Source organism: Zootoca vivipara, chromosome Z1, assembly GCF_965207765.1.
Source record: "Zootoca vivipara chromosome Z1, rZooViv2.hap1.1, whole genome shotgun sequence".
NCBI classification, from domain to species: Eukaryota; Metazoa; Chordata; class Lepidosauria; order Squamata; family Lacertidae; genus Zootoca; species Zootoca vivipara.
This window is the reverse complement of record NC_142583.1, coordinates 69,834,562-69,849,838: the sequence shown is the minus strand read 5'-3', so window position 1 is coordinate 69,849,838 and position 15,277 is coordinate 69,834,562. Positions and strand designations below refer to the sequence as shown.

The 15,277-nt window shown below is 46.8% G+C and overlaps 1 protein-coding gene across 11 annotated transcripts in view; it reads left to right on the top strand.

The window, feature by feature from the left end:
• Positions 1 to 15,277, top strand: part of LZTS3 (leucine zipper tumor suppressor family member 3) — a 69,491-nt gene that overhangs the window by 46,364 nt on the left and 7,850 nt on the right. For 6 of the 11 annotated variants that reach the window (XM_035101152.3, XM_088660667.1, XM_088660670.1 and 3 more), the window contains exons 2-4: positions 2,557 to 2,653; positions 7,622 to 8,095; positions 10,972 to 11,802. In XM_035101152.3, the coding sequence (XP_034957043.2) occupies positions 7,661 to 8,095; positions 10,972 to 11,802 (1,266 nt within the window). In that variant the 5' untranslated portion in view covers positions 2,557 to 2,653; positions 7,622 to 7,660. Of the gene's footprint in view, positions 1 to 2,556; positions 2,654 to 2,695; positions 6,247 to 7,621; positions 8,096 to 10,971; positions 11,803 to 15,277 lie in introns of those variants that run through there. The other 5 variants (XM_035101160.3, XM_060278353.2, XM_035101159.3 and 2 more) reach the window with 2 other exon arrangements.

The following is a 15,277-nucleotide window of genomic DNA, read 5'->3' as shown; positions in this document are numbered from 1 at the left end:
GGAAAAGGTTAAGAAAGGGACAGTTCAAACCTATCAAGGAGATGGATCGACTCTCCTGTGAAGGAAAATCGCAGCATTTGAAGCTTTTTAGTTTAGGGGAAAGGTGAGTAGAGGTCTATAATAAATATCAGGAGATACCTGATAGGGAGATTCCACCCCCACCCCCACCCCCACCCCCACCCCCATGGGGTTATCCAGTGAAGCTGAAGATTGGGAAATTCAGGAGAGGCAAAAGAAGGTTTTGCTTCACACTAAAGCATATTTGATGCTAACGAACCTCGGCAGCTGCTTAAACTTTCTTGATCAGCTGGTCGTTTTAATGAATAATTTGTATTTATGGTGTTTAAACATTGTATATGTCTATATATTGTTGGCTGCCTTGCTATTTAATTTGTATTTGCGGTGCTTTATGTTTAAATACCGTATATGTGCTTATATTGTAGGCAGTGGTACCTTGGCCCTCGAACTCAGTCCGTTTGACTCCTGATACGGTTCGAAAACCAAGGCGCGGCTTCCGATTGGCTGCAGGAGCTTCCTGCACTCAATCGGAAGCCGTGTCGGGCGTTTGGCTTCCGAAAAACGTCCGCAAACCGGAACACTCCCTTCCGGGTTTGCGGCATTAGGGAGCCGGTTTGTTTGGGAGCCAAGCCGTTTGAGAGCCAAAGTACCGCTGTATTTTACATGAAACAGCGAAACATAAATAATTTAATAAATGCATACGAACCCGCTCGGACCCTGAGATCAGTATCTGAGCCCCTTCTCTGGGTGCCCCCTCTGAGGGCGTTCTGGGGGGCTGGCGATGAGAGAGCGGGGCCTTTTCTGAAACCGAAGGCTGCTTGAGTTGGAACAGAGAAGCATTTTGCTTCCCAAAGAACATAGCTCAGGATCTGTAACGGCGGAGGAAGGAGAGCAGCTTCTGCCAGTTGTCCGTTTTTCTTTATTACAAGGGCTGAACAAACCATGCACCAGCCATCAACGGGCAGCGAACAGATTTATAGCTGGTCTTTGCCACTTTGGGAGCTCTGCCGTGCTGCCAGGCAGGTAAGGCAAAATTTAAGGCACGCTCTGGCCTTGATCCGAGAAAGTCCTTGCCTGCGCTGTCACTCCCTTGCTTTATGGTCTCTTCTCTTGTAGGTGCAAGAAGCGCATTATGGGTCTGTTAGGACCATATTTTTCAAAGTCTGTGAGTCCAGTGGTTCAAAACTGACCATAAGGGATTCTTCATGTACGGTGCCAAGTTCTCTCTCTTTTTTTGGGGGGGGGGAGTGTTGACAATCAGGCGTGTCCTGATTATTATGAGGGTGACAAAAATGAAACTGCTTAGATCAGGGCTGTCCAACAGGTCGATCGCGATCTACTGGTGAATCGCAGGGTGCCCCTGGTTGATCCTGGTGGATTGCGGGAACCCCCCCCCAAAAAAAACCCACAAGAAACTGAACAAGTTTGTTTTATCCTCCCTAAAAAAGCTCAACAACTTTGTCTCATCCTGCCCCCCCAAAAAAGCTCAACAACTGGTCAATCCAATAGGAAGATCACTGCCAGTTTTTTTATAGTGGGAGTAGATTGCAGTCTCTTGGAAGCTGCACATGCCTGGCTTAGATTAATCGATAAAAGCATTTTGAATGACTAAAAGGGTGCATTATTTTCTACAAAAAAGAAAACACCCCCCCACCCTATATACCTATAAGAAACTGCAGATGACCATTCTAAATGAGGTGTTTTTTCTTGTGTGTGACAGAAGGGGGGTGGAATTCCCTTTTGAAGATCACTAGTGCAATACACACACACACACACTCTTGTGTATCTTTATACAGTTATACCTCATGTTACGTCCGCTTCAGGATGCGTCTTTTCAGGATACGGATGCGCCGAACCCTCAACCCCAAACTCTCAATAGATTCCTAACTTTTGGCCAACCTCCAGCTGCTTAACTGGGAGATGGTGGCTACTGCTCAGTGACTGAAGAGGAAGGTCTTTCTCAACTTTCCTCTTTTCTTCCTTTCTCCCACCTCCCACCATCCTTGGTGCCTGGAATTCCATTTACCGTTACATTTCAGGAGCCCTGGGAAGTGTGATTTCCCCAAGGCAATGGTAGCCACATTGATACCAGGTACCTCCCAGGGCTCCCGGCACTTAGAACATTGACAACAGTCAGGTCAGTGGGTGGGTGGGAATAAGGAGGAGTTCTTCTGCGGCTCAGATTAAATCCAAGTCGGGGCATAACTCAGGATTCTTAATACTCACCTTGTATTGAAAGTGGCATTATGAATAAGTGAGATTTGTATTCGGAGCCAATGAATTATGGACTTCAGTGAACCAGTCATTTATGAGTGTGGAAGGGAACAGAACACCTGTGTTCAGGTGGTGATGGGTTATGTGTTTTTTGCTTGTATGCAACATCTGAGGTGGCTTTTGTGGTTCTTGGGTGACGTTTCTGAGGCGAACACATGTCAGGGTAAGAGGGGCAGAATGAAAATTGTATTGTTTTCAAGACTTTCCGGATGAGGGGCCTTGTTTTAATCTTGTTTTATCTTCTTCCATTCCATTTTTTTTTAGCACCTATAACCAGGCCCGTGAATGAGCGGGGATCGTTTGGGAACATAGGAGGTGCTGTGTCGCAGCCGGAGATTTAGACCTGAGCCGGCTCATTCAAGTAAATAAAATCACTGTTCTGTCTTGTGCGAGGGAGGGATAAGGACACGATGACCTCGAGGCCAACCCACGAGAGCACTGCATCCTAAGCTCATTCCTTTTCTTCCTCACCCGTCCCCGCAGTCCACCCAATTCGTCCCTTTTGCTGATTGACATTCCCCTGGTCAGAATCTGCACCCCACCCCACCCCGGTTGATGAGTGAGTTTGCATGGGGGTTATAATAGCAATCTCTTCCTGCTAGGTGAGGAGACTTGTCATTCTGCTGTGGACATTGGTCGTTTTAAATGTGCCACAACTTGGCAAAAGAGGAGGGTTCAGGTATATAGGAATAAGGCATCTTGAATTTTTCAACTTTCAAATTCCAAAAACTAGGGGTGCTAAACAAAATTAAAATAAAATAACATGATTTGGGAATTCGAAAGATAACTGAAATGTTAAATGAATACAATTTAGTTTGGTAAGTAAAATGTGCATAAAATTGCATAGAAATCATTAAAAATGATTGCAGTTATTTACAGTCATACCTCGGGTTGCAAACGTGATCCGTGCGGGAGGCGTGTTCGCAACCCGCAGTGCCACATCTGCACACATGCGTGACGCGATTCGGCGCTTCTGCGCATGATGTCATTTTGCCTTTCTGCGCATGTGCGAGCTCCAAAACCCGGAAGTAACCCGTTCCGGTACTTCCGGGTTCAGCGCAAAGTGCAAACCCCAAAACACGCAACAATACAATATGACTGTATTGTTGTCGTTTCTGCTGTTGTTATTTATTTGGCATTACGTGCTGTTTTCCAGGGTGGATTTGATTTAAATCAAACTGATTTAAATCACGATTTAAATCACGATTTAAATCACTAGTCAGTAAGGCTTGATTTAAATCATAGTTGATTTAAATCATAAAGACTAATTCTTGCTGGTATAACTTTATTATGCAAGTAGATGAAGATTTTTAGAATAACAACTTTTCATATTAGTTTTTTTATCCCCAGTTTAATAGGTTAATCATTCATATTTGGACAACTTTACTGTTGTACTTAGGAAGGAGAAAAATAATCATTACCTTAATAATAACAATTTAAATAGATTTATTCAACTGAAACAATAACATTTCAGCAAATGTTATTTGCTTAAACAAACATCCATGTTTGTTAACTAATTTGGCTAAACAAAAACAAAATATATATATTTTAAGAAACTTAGACTGTCAGCCCAGCCTACACATGAAAAACTTAAATACTGTCCAAACAATCAGAAAAATATTGTTTCTATTCTATTCACTGAACTTCTTGAAACTTAGCACTGAAGGGGTTGCTTCTGTATTCATAGGTTTGTAGAACAATAGGATTAAGGTCTTTTTCTCAACTCTGTTCATGTTATAACATTTTTGCTGTGAAGAAGAGGCATGTGATCTCTGTTGAGTCAAATTCAGTTTTGAGAACTGCAAAAGTAAACCAAGCACCTGTGATAATATCTTGTAGGCAGAGAAACTGCCCAATAATCTTACAAAAACCTCTGGAAGAGGTGAATGGATTAATGGAATTTATTTACCCCATAAATTAAACATATACAACCTTATACTACATAATTAAAAAAACTAATCTTTATTTCATGATGGAATAACCTTTGGATGGTAATATTCTTTCCTCAAAAAGCATTTTATTTAAAAAAATCCAATTTAAATCAAAAAAATCGATTTAAATCAAAAAAATCCGATTTAAATCAAAAAAATCCGATTTTTTTGATTTTTTTAAAAAAATCATTGATTTTTATCCACCCTGCTGTTTTCAGAAGGTGAAAGTCTTTGGTTTTCCTAAAGCAGTATATGTGCTTCTTCATGAAGCGCAGACTTGCCGAGCTAAATGTTGTCCACTCACAAAAATAACAGCAGATTTAGAGACACGCCCCCTCTTGAGGAAATTAGCAAAAATTAAGTTTCACTCCCTAAAATGGCATGCCTTGGTATGGAAAAGTGCCTTGATTTGGTCACATGGAACCTGAGACTACATGCTACCTTGAAGAAATGTATTACACCCACACACACACACACAAAATCACAAACACACATTGTCTCTCCCCCCCTCATGCATATGCATAGAGCTATATGGTTAAGCCTTTGACTTCCCCAGTTTTCAAATGGCAGCAGTGAGGAGCTGCAGGCTATCACATTTGTGGATCTCAACCTGTTTGGTGAAACATGTCTCTCCTCTCGCCCCTCTAGTTTTATCACCTGCTTGTACAGGTGAAACTCGGAAAATTAGAATATCGTCGAAAAGTGCATTTATTTCAGTAACGCAACTTAAAAGGTGAAACCAATATATGAGATAGATGCATGACACGCAAAGCAAGATATGTCAAGCCTTTATTTGTTGTAATTGTAATTATTTGTTGTTAGGCGGGTCAATTATAAATGGAATGTAGTTAATGAAATGTAATCACAATGTTTATTTTTGTTTATTTTTGTATTATTGTAACTATTTGGAATTTCCAAAAGAAAGCATTTGTAAAAATTAAAAGAAAAATAATAAGTTGCATTACTGAAATAAATGCACTTTTTGACGATATTCTAATTTTCCGAGTTTCACCTGTAGGCACCTATTTAGCTACTGTGAGAAGGGGATGAGAGACCAGACGGGTCTATGGCCTCATCCAGCACCCAAGGGCTCTCCTTAGATTATGATGCAATTACTCCTAGCCTCCCTGATATTTAGCACCTGATATTGGAATGGCATTCATAGGCTCATAGAATCATCAAGTTGGAAGGGACCCCGAGGGTCCTCTAGTCCAGCGTTTCCCAAACCTGGGTCTCCAGCTGCTTTTGGACTACAACTCCCACCATCCCTAGCTTAGTGGTCAGGGAAGATGGAAATTGTAGTCCAAAACAGCTGGAGACCCGAGTTTGGGAAACACTGCATGCAAGGCAGATGACCACCCAACCTCCAGTGAGGATGAGGCCATGTTCTGCCCCCAGTGTTGGAGGCCCCATGCCTCTGGGTACCAGTTTCTGGGAATCGCGGGGTTGGTGGTGGAGGGTGCTGTTGCGCTCAGCGTCTGTGTGTGGGCATCCTTTGGGCATCCTTTTCGGATGCCGAGAGAACAGAGCACCGTACTTGATGGGCCCCCTTGGCCCGATCCAACAGCACTTTTCTCATGGCACGGGGGACTAGACATGCTGTTTTGTGGCTCTCTTTGTGTGTTTGTGTGTAGCTGTTGTGGTTAGAGTTCACATCCTTGCTGCAGGATGCTATTGGTGTGTGTGTGTGTGTTGGAAAGGGAGCGTGGGGGCATTGGTAGCTGTGGTTTCGCTATACGTGCAGCAATTGTAATTACGTCCTGTTAGCTGTTGTGCTACTCCCTGTTGCCTCGGTGTGAGAGTTGCTACACTATGCTAGCTTGCTGCCCACCCAAAATGCCCCTTCGCTGATGCCCCCTTTGCAAGGAGTCAGGTGCATGCAGCCGGCGTCGTGAAATCTCCTTCGGGTGCCACCATTAAGCCCTGAGATGAGTAAAGAGGAGAATCTCACAGAACATCTACAGCAGCAGCTTCCTATGTTCCTAGGATGGAAGAGGGGAGGAGATGGCAGACAGATATTCAGGTGAGGCTGTTCAGGTGCTTCACCAGTATCAAACCTCGGGGTGGGGGGAGCGACAAATAGCAATGGTTGCCCCCCCATGGGCTCTCTCCCAGTTTTTCTGACTCAGCGTGCGGGGTGATGACCTTGGCAGGCTGGGGGGGGGGGATTTCACCTTCGCTCTATTTTATAAAATCACACCCATGTATGGGCCAGAAGGCTATATTATTAGCCCTGGACTATGGGCAGCTGAGCTCAGGGGCCTGACCTGGTTAGATCCTGTACTGGACTGCAGTAGGTCTATATGGGAGTCAGTGTGCAGGGCAAGGGTACGAAATCCCCCCAAAGTGGGCCTGGGATGAGGTGTGGCCGGTATCCCACTACTGGGATCCAGGAGTTGTCATCTACTGTGCCCTTCCCGGGGGGCACTTGGGGGGCAGCTCCCACCATTCTTCCTCATCCAGCCAGTCCCTAACAGGTAGGCAAGTGGCTGAGCAGGCTAACAGGTCAGGAAGGGAACAGGACGAGAGGGGGTGGTGGCAGGCAGTAGTGACCAGTGGTCACAGTAGGTCTCCATTGCTCTCCCAGCTTTGCAGCACCAGGGGTTGCTGCCGTTGGCCAAGAGGGATGAGCAGGGGTGCCAACTTCAATAAAACATTGGGGGGGCGGCCAGGTAAGCCCCCCCCCATATAATCAATCACAAGATGCGGCACCCACCTTCTGTTTGAATGGCAATGCGCATCAGCTTTGAGGGGCTAGCCCCTGAAATTTTTTTGGGGGGGGCAGGGACCTTGGCCCCTAAGAGTTGGCTCCTATTATGGGGGCGAGGCACAGGGAGCCTGTAGTCTGGAACACCCTCCCCTCTCTGACGAATAAAGTCTGGATTTTTACACCTCTGCTGTTGTGATGTGTACTGCTTTTATACTGTTCTTCCGTTTTTCTTTCGTTTTTTTTGCTGCGTTTTGTTTCGTACCAGTTACATATTTTTTCAATGTTGGGCAGCTCAGAAACACTGTGAACGAGGTGGGCAGGAATTTCAGTGCGCCAGCTCCTGGCCCTTACCACGGCCCAGAAACAAGAATCGTAAGGGTGCAAGTAGAGCCCTGCAGGATCAGACCCCATGGTCCATCTTGCTCAGCATCCTTTTACCACAGTGGCCAGCCAGAAAGAAAAGCTTGCTAGCAAGACCTGAGTGCTGGCAGCCCTCTCTCCATCTGTAATTCCCAGCAAGTGGGGTTCCAAGGTTTACTGCCTCCCCCGGTGGAGATGGAGACAAGCCATTGTGGCTAATAGCCCCCGATAGCATGCCTCCATACCTGGGCTTTTCTTGTGCTCACAGCTGCTCCAAGCAACCTCCTTTTGTGACGTTCTGTAATCTTTGTTCCTTTCTCTCTCCCAGTGCCACTGACGTCTTGTGCCTCCACTACCATACCTTGCCATGGCCAAATTAGAGACCCTCTCCGTCCTTAGTGACGCCAACTACCACAACAAGGAAGCCTTCCACCCTTTCGAACCCGCCTCCCAGGGCACGATGGGAAGCGTCGGCAGCGGCGTCGCGGGCGAGCAAGAGTTCGCCATGAAGAGCGTGGGGACCAGGACGCAGAGCGGCAGCCGGCAGGTCGATGGGTCCCGGAATAGCTACTCCAGGCGGGAGATCTCGAACCGCTACTCCGGGGAGGAGAAGACTTACAAGACGGAGAAGATCTCCCACTCCATCTACATCAACGGGGACCTGCGCAAGAGCGAGAAAGGGAAGGCGGACCTCTGTGGGAACGTTGCGGCCAACAATGAGAAGAACATCCCACCTCCTCCCCAGTACAGAGAACCCAGTAACCCACCAAAGATATTACCAGTCTCTGGTAAACTAGACCAGGTGAGACACAATTTGCATCCTAGAAAAGGGGTACCCAGACCGTGGTCCGTGAGCAGCCACACTGATCCACGGCTTTCATCCAGGTGGTCTGTGGAATGACCGCATTAAATGTTTGCATTCATTCTCAATTGTATTTTCATTGCTTCCTTTATTTCTTACAGACTGCATTTCATTGTATTTCAGTTTGAAGGAAGCTTTTTAAAAAAAATACGGTTAAAGATAACCAGACGCGGGTGGCAAGGGACGCAGGTGGCGCTGTGGGTTAAGCCACAGAGCCTAGGGCTTGCCGATCAGAAGGTTGGCGGTTCGAATCCCCGTGACGGGGTGAGCTCCCGTTGCTCGGTCCCAGCTCCTGCCAACCTAGCAGTTCGAAAGCATGTCAAAGTGCAAGTAGATAAATAGGTACCGCTACAGCGGGAAGGTAAACGGTGTTTCTGTGTGCTGCTCTGGTTGGCCAGAAGCGGCTTTGTCATGCTGCCACATGACCTGGAAGCTGTACGCTGGCTCCCTCGGCCAATAACGCGAGATGAGCGCCGCAACCCCAGAGTCGGTCAAGACTGGACATAATGGTCAGGGGTTCCTTTACCTAAAAATAACAAAACATCTAGCTCTTTGCATGTACAACAGGCAATGCTTGGTTGTTTGATTATAAGTCACTTGGAGTTGCCTTGGGCAAGATTTAATAAATCACCACCATCCTCATTAAGTGGTCCGCCAAGACACTCAGTCGTTTCTGAGCATGCTCCGCCCAGTTCCAAAATGGCCGCCGCGCCAGAATAAACCGGGAAAAAACCAAAAAAATATAAAAACAGAATATTAAAAACACGATAAAACATCAAACATTAAAAAATTTCCCAATACAGGGCTACCTTCAGATGTCTTCTAAAAGTCAAATACTTGACATCTGATGGGAGGGTGTTCCACAGGGAGGGCGCCACTACCGAGAAGGCCCTCTGCCTGGTTCCCTGTAACCTCACATCTCGCAGGGAGGGAACTGCCAGAAGGCCCTCGGAGGTGGACCTCCATGTCCGGGCTGAACGATGGGAGTGGAGACGCTCCTTCAGGTATACTGGACCGAGGCCGTTTAGGGCTTTAAAGGTCAACACCAACACTTTGAATTGTGCTCGGAATCCGTTTTTTCAGCCAGGAACAGCTGGGAAAACGGGGATTTCCTGGGGAAAACGGGAGACTTGGCAGCTATGTTTATAGCCCGGTCATCTGACTGGGTTGCCCCAGCCACTCTGAGCAGCTTCCAGCAAAGTAAAAAATATATTTTAAAAATCCACAAAACATCAAGCATTAAAAACCTCCCTATACAGGGCTGCCTTCAGATGTCTTCTAAAAGTCATATAGTTGTTCATCTGTTTTACATCTAATGGAAGGGTGTTCCACGGGGCGGGTGCCACTAGCAAGAAGGCCCTCTGCCTGGTTCCCTGCAGTTTCACTTCTCGCATTGAGGGAACCGCCAAAAGGTCCTCGGAGCTGAAGAAGAAAAATGAGAAACACACACAGCGCAGGAATCCCATGCGGACATGGTCCTTTCCTGCCTCGTTCTCCCTGTCCCCATAAAGCTGGGTGACTGTCAAGGAGGAGGGTGGTTGCCTGGGGAGAGAGGTGGAGAATTAGGAGGCGAGGGATGTTGGGGGTAGAAGTGTTCGGTTTCTGATAATTGGTTCTCATGGGAAACTTACAGATTCTTGCTTCACGCAATTAACTCAAGGCAGTGTCCATTTACTCTTGGCAGGAAGCCAAGGTCTGCCTGGCCTGGCAACAGCTCTCTGATTGGTTAATGACCAGCACTGAACTCTGTTATCTAGGAATGCTAGCACAGTTGTTTCTTGTTGGGTGTTAGGAGTAGGAGTGCTGCGTATGGTTGGAGAGAGAGAGAGAGAGAGAGAGAGAGAGAGAGAGAGAGAGAGAGAGAGAGAGAGAGAGAGAGAGAGAGAGAGAGAGAGAGAGAGAAAGGATTTATTTTGCTTTGCTTTGTATGCAGAAACTCTGCTGGTTTTATTTTCTTTTAATAAATCCTGTAAATAGTTATTCTGCGTCTAGCCGACTAGTCATTTCCACCTCAACTAGCTTCTGCGCTGTGCAGGAAAACTCTGCTACGTTTGGGCTGAAGCCACTAGAGCTATGCCTGACACTTCAAAATTCTAAGAAGAAGGAGAGCGAAACACAGAAGACACTCCTCACTTTCAGGGTTATGTTTATAGAGCACACACACCATCAAATTACTTTGCCGTGTCCTTGCATTCCTCAAGGCCTCTGTGTAAAACAAAGGAACTGTTACCGAAGGTGGGGAGGATTTTTGTAGTCTGGGATTTTAAGAAGTGAAACAGTCATGCAAAAGTGTTTCCCCACTTTTTTGCCATTGCTTTATTTTGGGCTGCAAGTTAAAGGTGCTGGTTCCTCAGAGCGAAATCGAGATAACACAGGAAATTATGGGCTGCAAGTTAATGAAATGATCCCCCACCCCAGGGCTCCCCTGAACGTTCCTCAAGTCACCCCAGGGTGCTATGGCCCATCGGTTGAAAACCAATGCTCAGGATTGGAATATCACTTGTAGTTTAAGGATGAGTTCTGGACATAATGGAAGAGGTAAAGGATTTGGATTATCATAAAAGATGCAGGAGGAAATGATAAATAATCGGACCCACTAAGGGGAGGGTGGAAGTCCAGGAGATTCCTTGGAATCTTGTTTTTATTATTTATGTTTGATATAGCGCTGTGAAATTTTTATTTGAAAAACAAAATAAATAATTTTTTAAAAAAAAACCACCCCAAACCCAATGCTCTAGCCAACTGAGCTATCCAGGCTGTGTCAATCCTCGTGTTTAATTTGCTGTCCTGTTCTTTTCTTTCCCTCCTCCTTGCAGAGCAACGAGCCCTTAGTTAGACCTTCAGCCTTTAAGCCCGTAGTCCCTAAAAACTTCCATTCCATGCAGAACCTGTGCCCGCCGCAGAACAACGGCATATCGGAGACCCGGAAGACCTTGAACCACACCAACAGCAATAGCCCTTCCACGGTCAAAAGTGGGATGGAGAAGCCCAGCCATAACAGGACTACCAACCAGGCGGGCGGCCTCTCCGATTCCGGGCGGAACTCTTTGACCAGCCTGCCCACCTACGGCACAGGCTATAGCCAGCATATTGGGCCCATGAGCGCCTCGACCAGCCACATAAACCGCATTGGGACTACCTACGTGGACAAGAACATTGTGGGCTACAACGGGATATCTACCTCAGACAGCGGCCGGTCTTCCAGCAAGAGCACGTCTTCATTCAGCCGGCTCAACCACCTCAACGAGACGATGCCCTTCCACTCACCGTCGACGGATGACATCATCCAGGACTTGGAGGACCGGCTGTGGGAGAAGGAGCAGGAGGTCCTTCAGATGAGGAGGAACCTAGACAAGAGCGAGGCGGCCATCTACCAGGTCTTTGAGGAGAAGCAGAAGATCTGGGAGCGTGAGATGGACGACCTGCGGCAGAATTATGCCAACAAGCTGCAGCAGGTGTCCAAGAAGGCGCAGAGGGCACAGCAGGCTCTGCAGCTCCAAATCTTCAAGCTCCAGCAGGAGAAGAAGAAACTCCAGGACGACGTGGGGCAGCTCCTCCAGCAGCGGGAAGAGCTAGAGAAGAAGTTCATGGCTTTCAAGAAGGAGCAGGCCGAGTTCCTTCCCAAGATCGAGGAGACCAAGTGGGAGGTGAGAGGCAGGTGTGGTCCGTGTCATGGGGGCCTTCAAGATGTTGTTGGCCTGAAGCGTCCTGAAGACCCATATTATGTGGGAGCAACCTTTGACCCTTCAGATGTTGCGGAACTACAACTCCGATGGGATTTGTTGGTCGGAGATATTTGGGGGGCCAAAGGTTGTGGTGGTGGTGGTTTTATTTATATTTATATTTATTCCTTTATATTTTACTACAGTGGTACCTTGGTTCTCAAACTTTATGCAGTCCAGGAGTTCAACTCCCGAAACAATTTGAAAACCAAGGCGCGGCTTCCGATTGGCTGCAGGAGCTTCCGGCACTCAATCGGAAGCCACGTCGGACATTCAGCTTCCGAAAAACGTTTGCAAACTGGAACACTTGCTTCTAAATTTGTGGCGTTCAGGAGCCAATTTGTTCGGGAGCCAAGCCATTCGAGTACCAAGGTACCACTGTATTAGTATATAAAACCCTTAACTGCTGGCAACCAATTTACTTATGGAATTGACTTGCCTCTTTCTATGCCTGTTAGATCATTTCACTCTGTCAAACTAGCATTGCTACAATGTTGTGATGCACAGGAAAGTGTAAGATAATAACACTTGCTTTGGCGCAATCTCAACTAACCTGCCTGCAAGCAATTTGGAACGAATGCACCTTAAGTAGCCAGTGGTGTCTAATCTCCCTGCAAGCAAATCTGGGTGCAGCCTCATTCAACAGGTCATCTGGAAGCACCCCTTAACATTACAAGGTTCTTTCAAAAATGCTGGTGTACCGCCACCAAAATGCAACCTGCAGAACTGACTCTCTGCAGACAGCAGGCTTGGTTAAAAGGTTTGCCGGCTGCTGTTTGAGATCAACTCAGGGTGAACACAGAATGCAGATTCCCTCACCTTTTGTGCTTCACAAAAGGAGGGGGAGGAGTATCAAGCAGCTTAGGGTTGGTCTGTAATATTGTCTCTTTTGAGTTGTGCCCTGTTCGGACTAGCAGGAAACCAGCACAATGAACCATGCTCTTTTGCCGACCGAATTGTGGCTTAGGTGCTCCATACGCCCTTTGGAGAGAAATGAAATGGAAGAGTTTATGAGTCTCCACGGGCCTTTTAAAAGCATTGAAGTGCACCTGAGCAAACATGCCTGACCCCCCAAAAAGACTCCCTCTGAAAAGCACTTAAGACAGGGAGAGTGTTAACTGCACCCTTTTATGTTGGCGCAACTTAACTGGAAATCAGTTTTTAAATACCAGTGTTCTTCCTCAGACTTTGGTGCTCACCTCTGCAAAAAAAAAAAGGCCTCCATTCTGTTACAAGTAGGCTAATTTTAACCCAGGTGTCAAGAGCAACTTCCCTAAGCTGGAGCCTTCAAAATGTTTTGGATTACAACTCCCATGAGCCCCTGCCAGCATGGCAGGGCTGATGTGAGTTCTAACTCAAGGTCTGTGGAAGGTACCGGATTGGCGAAGGCTGTTCTGGTTGCTTCAGTCAAAGCTATTGCCTTAGTGTGGTACCTTGAGGAGGTGCCGATGGCAGATTGAGTGCTCAAGGTTGTGGCTGCACCACAGGTGGGTATCATTGGCCAGGAACTCAGTCACCAGCCAAGAGACACACCCTTCTCTTTGATGGCATGAGCACAGGTGAGTTGCATGTGCCATCTGCCAGGGGTTCAATAATAATAATAATAATAATAATAATAATAATAATAATAATAATAATAATACAGTGGTACCTCGACTTACGACGACGATCCATTCCGCGGCCATCTTCGTAAGTTGAAGTCTTCGGTTCTCGAAATGGCGATTTTGCGCTTCTGCGCGTGCGCCAACCGTGCGCATCGCTTCTGCGCAGGGCGCGCACGGCGAAAAGACTTCCGGGGTTGTCGACTTAGGAAGTCGAAACCTTCGGAAGTCGAGTTGTTCAGTTGTCGAGGTACCACTGTAGTAATAATATTTATACCCCACCCATCTGGCTGGGTTTCCCCAGCCACTCTGGGTGGCTCAACAGAATATTAAAAACACGATAAAACATCAAACATTAAAAAATTTCCCAATACAGGGCTACCTTCAGATGCCTTCTAAAAGTCAAATACTTGACATCTGATGGGAGGGCGTTCCACAGGGAGGGCGCCACTACCGAGAAGGCCCTCTGCCTGGTTCCCTGTAACCTCACATCTCGCAGGGAGGGAACTGCCAGAAGGCCCTCGGAGGTGGACCTCCATGTCCGGGCTAAACGATGGGAGTGGAGACGCTCCTTCAGGTATACTGGACCGAGGCCGTTTAGGGCTTTAAAGGTCAACACCAACACTTTGAATTGTGCTTGGAAACGTCCTGGGAGCCAATGTAGGTCTTTCAGGACCGGTGTTATATGGTCTCAGTGGCTGGCCACTCCCGGTCACCAGTCTAGCTGCCGCATTCTGGATTAGTTGTAGTTTCCAGGTCACCTTCAAAGGTAGCCCCACGTAGACCACATTGCAGTAGTCCAAGCGGGAGATAACCTGAGCATGCACCACTCTGGCGAGACAGTGGTTTCTGCATTGCAGGAGGTTCGATTATTGCTAGGGCCCCAACTCTTCATTTCTATGAGTCCGTGAATTTCCAGCAGGGGTACCATTAGGCTCCCTTGCTGTCAAGACATAGACAGGAGTTTGCCATTTAGGTTGTGCTTCCCCTTTCTCTCATTATTCCCTCACTGTGCTATTTTATCCTACCCCGATGCTGTCCTCCCACTTCTTGAAGCCAATGGAAGTGTGAAGGAGTGGCAGAGTGGAGTTTTGGTGGGAATCAAGGTCCGTCGAGACTCTTAGCTGAGTTCACATACAACTTTCACAATGAGGGCGTGTGCACTTGAGCCCCTCTCCGCTTATTGGATCAGTCCTTGTTGATCACCCTGGGGATCATGCATAGAGGTTCAAGCTACACCCTCTGCTGCAAATTCCCAGCTGTTCTGTCTCTCAGAGCTGGCTCATAAACTCCCCATCTAATGAGGGAATGCCTCTATTTGAACAACTCTTGGTTTGTGTTGGAAGGCTGGAGGAAGACAACTACTTTCTTCCACCAACAGCCACTACAGGTGGTGCAGAATACTCCCAGGATCATCTTGCCTTGCGCTGCACGCCCAGGGAGGAGGGCAAGCAGGTTCATCCTTGGCAAAAACAGGTGCAGCCCTTAAAATTGCTATACAGTGGTGCCTCGCTAGACGAATTTAATTTGTTCCACGGGTCTTTTCTTATAACGAAAAATTCGTCTAGTGAATCCCATAGGAATGCATTGAATGTTTTTTTTAAAAAAATTTGCCCATAGAAACGCATTAATTGAATTTCAATGCATTCCTATGGGAAACCGTGATTCGCTAGACGAATTTTTCGTAAAATGAATTCGTCTAGCAAGGCAACCTCCACTAGAAAAAAACCTTTCGTTAAGCGGAAATTTCGTTAAGCAGGGCATTCGTTAAGCGAGGCACCACTGTACATCATTTAGTC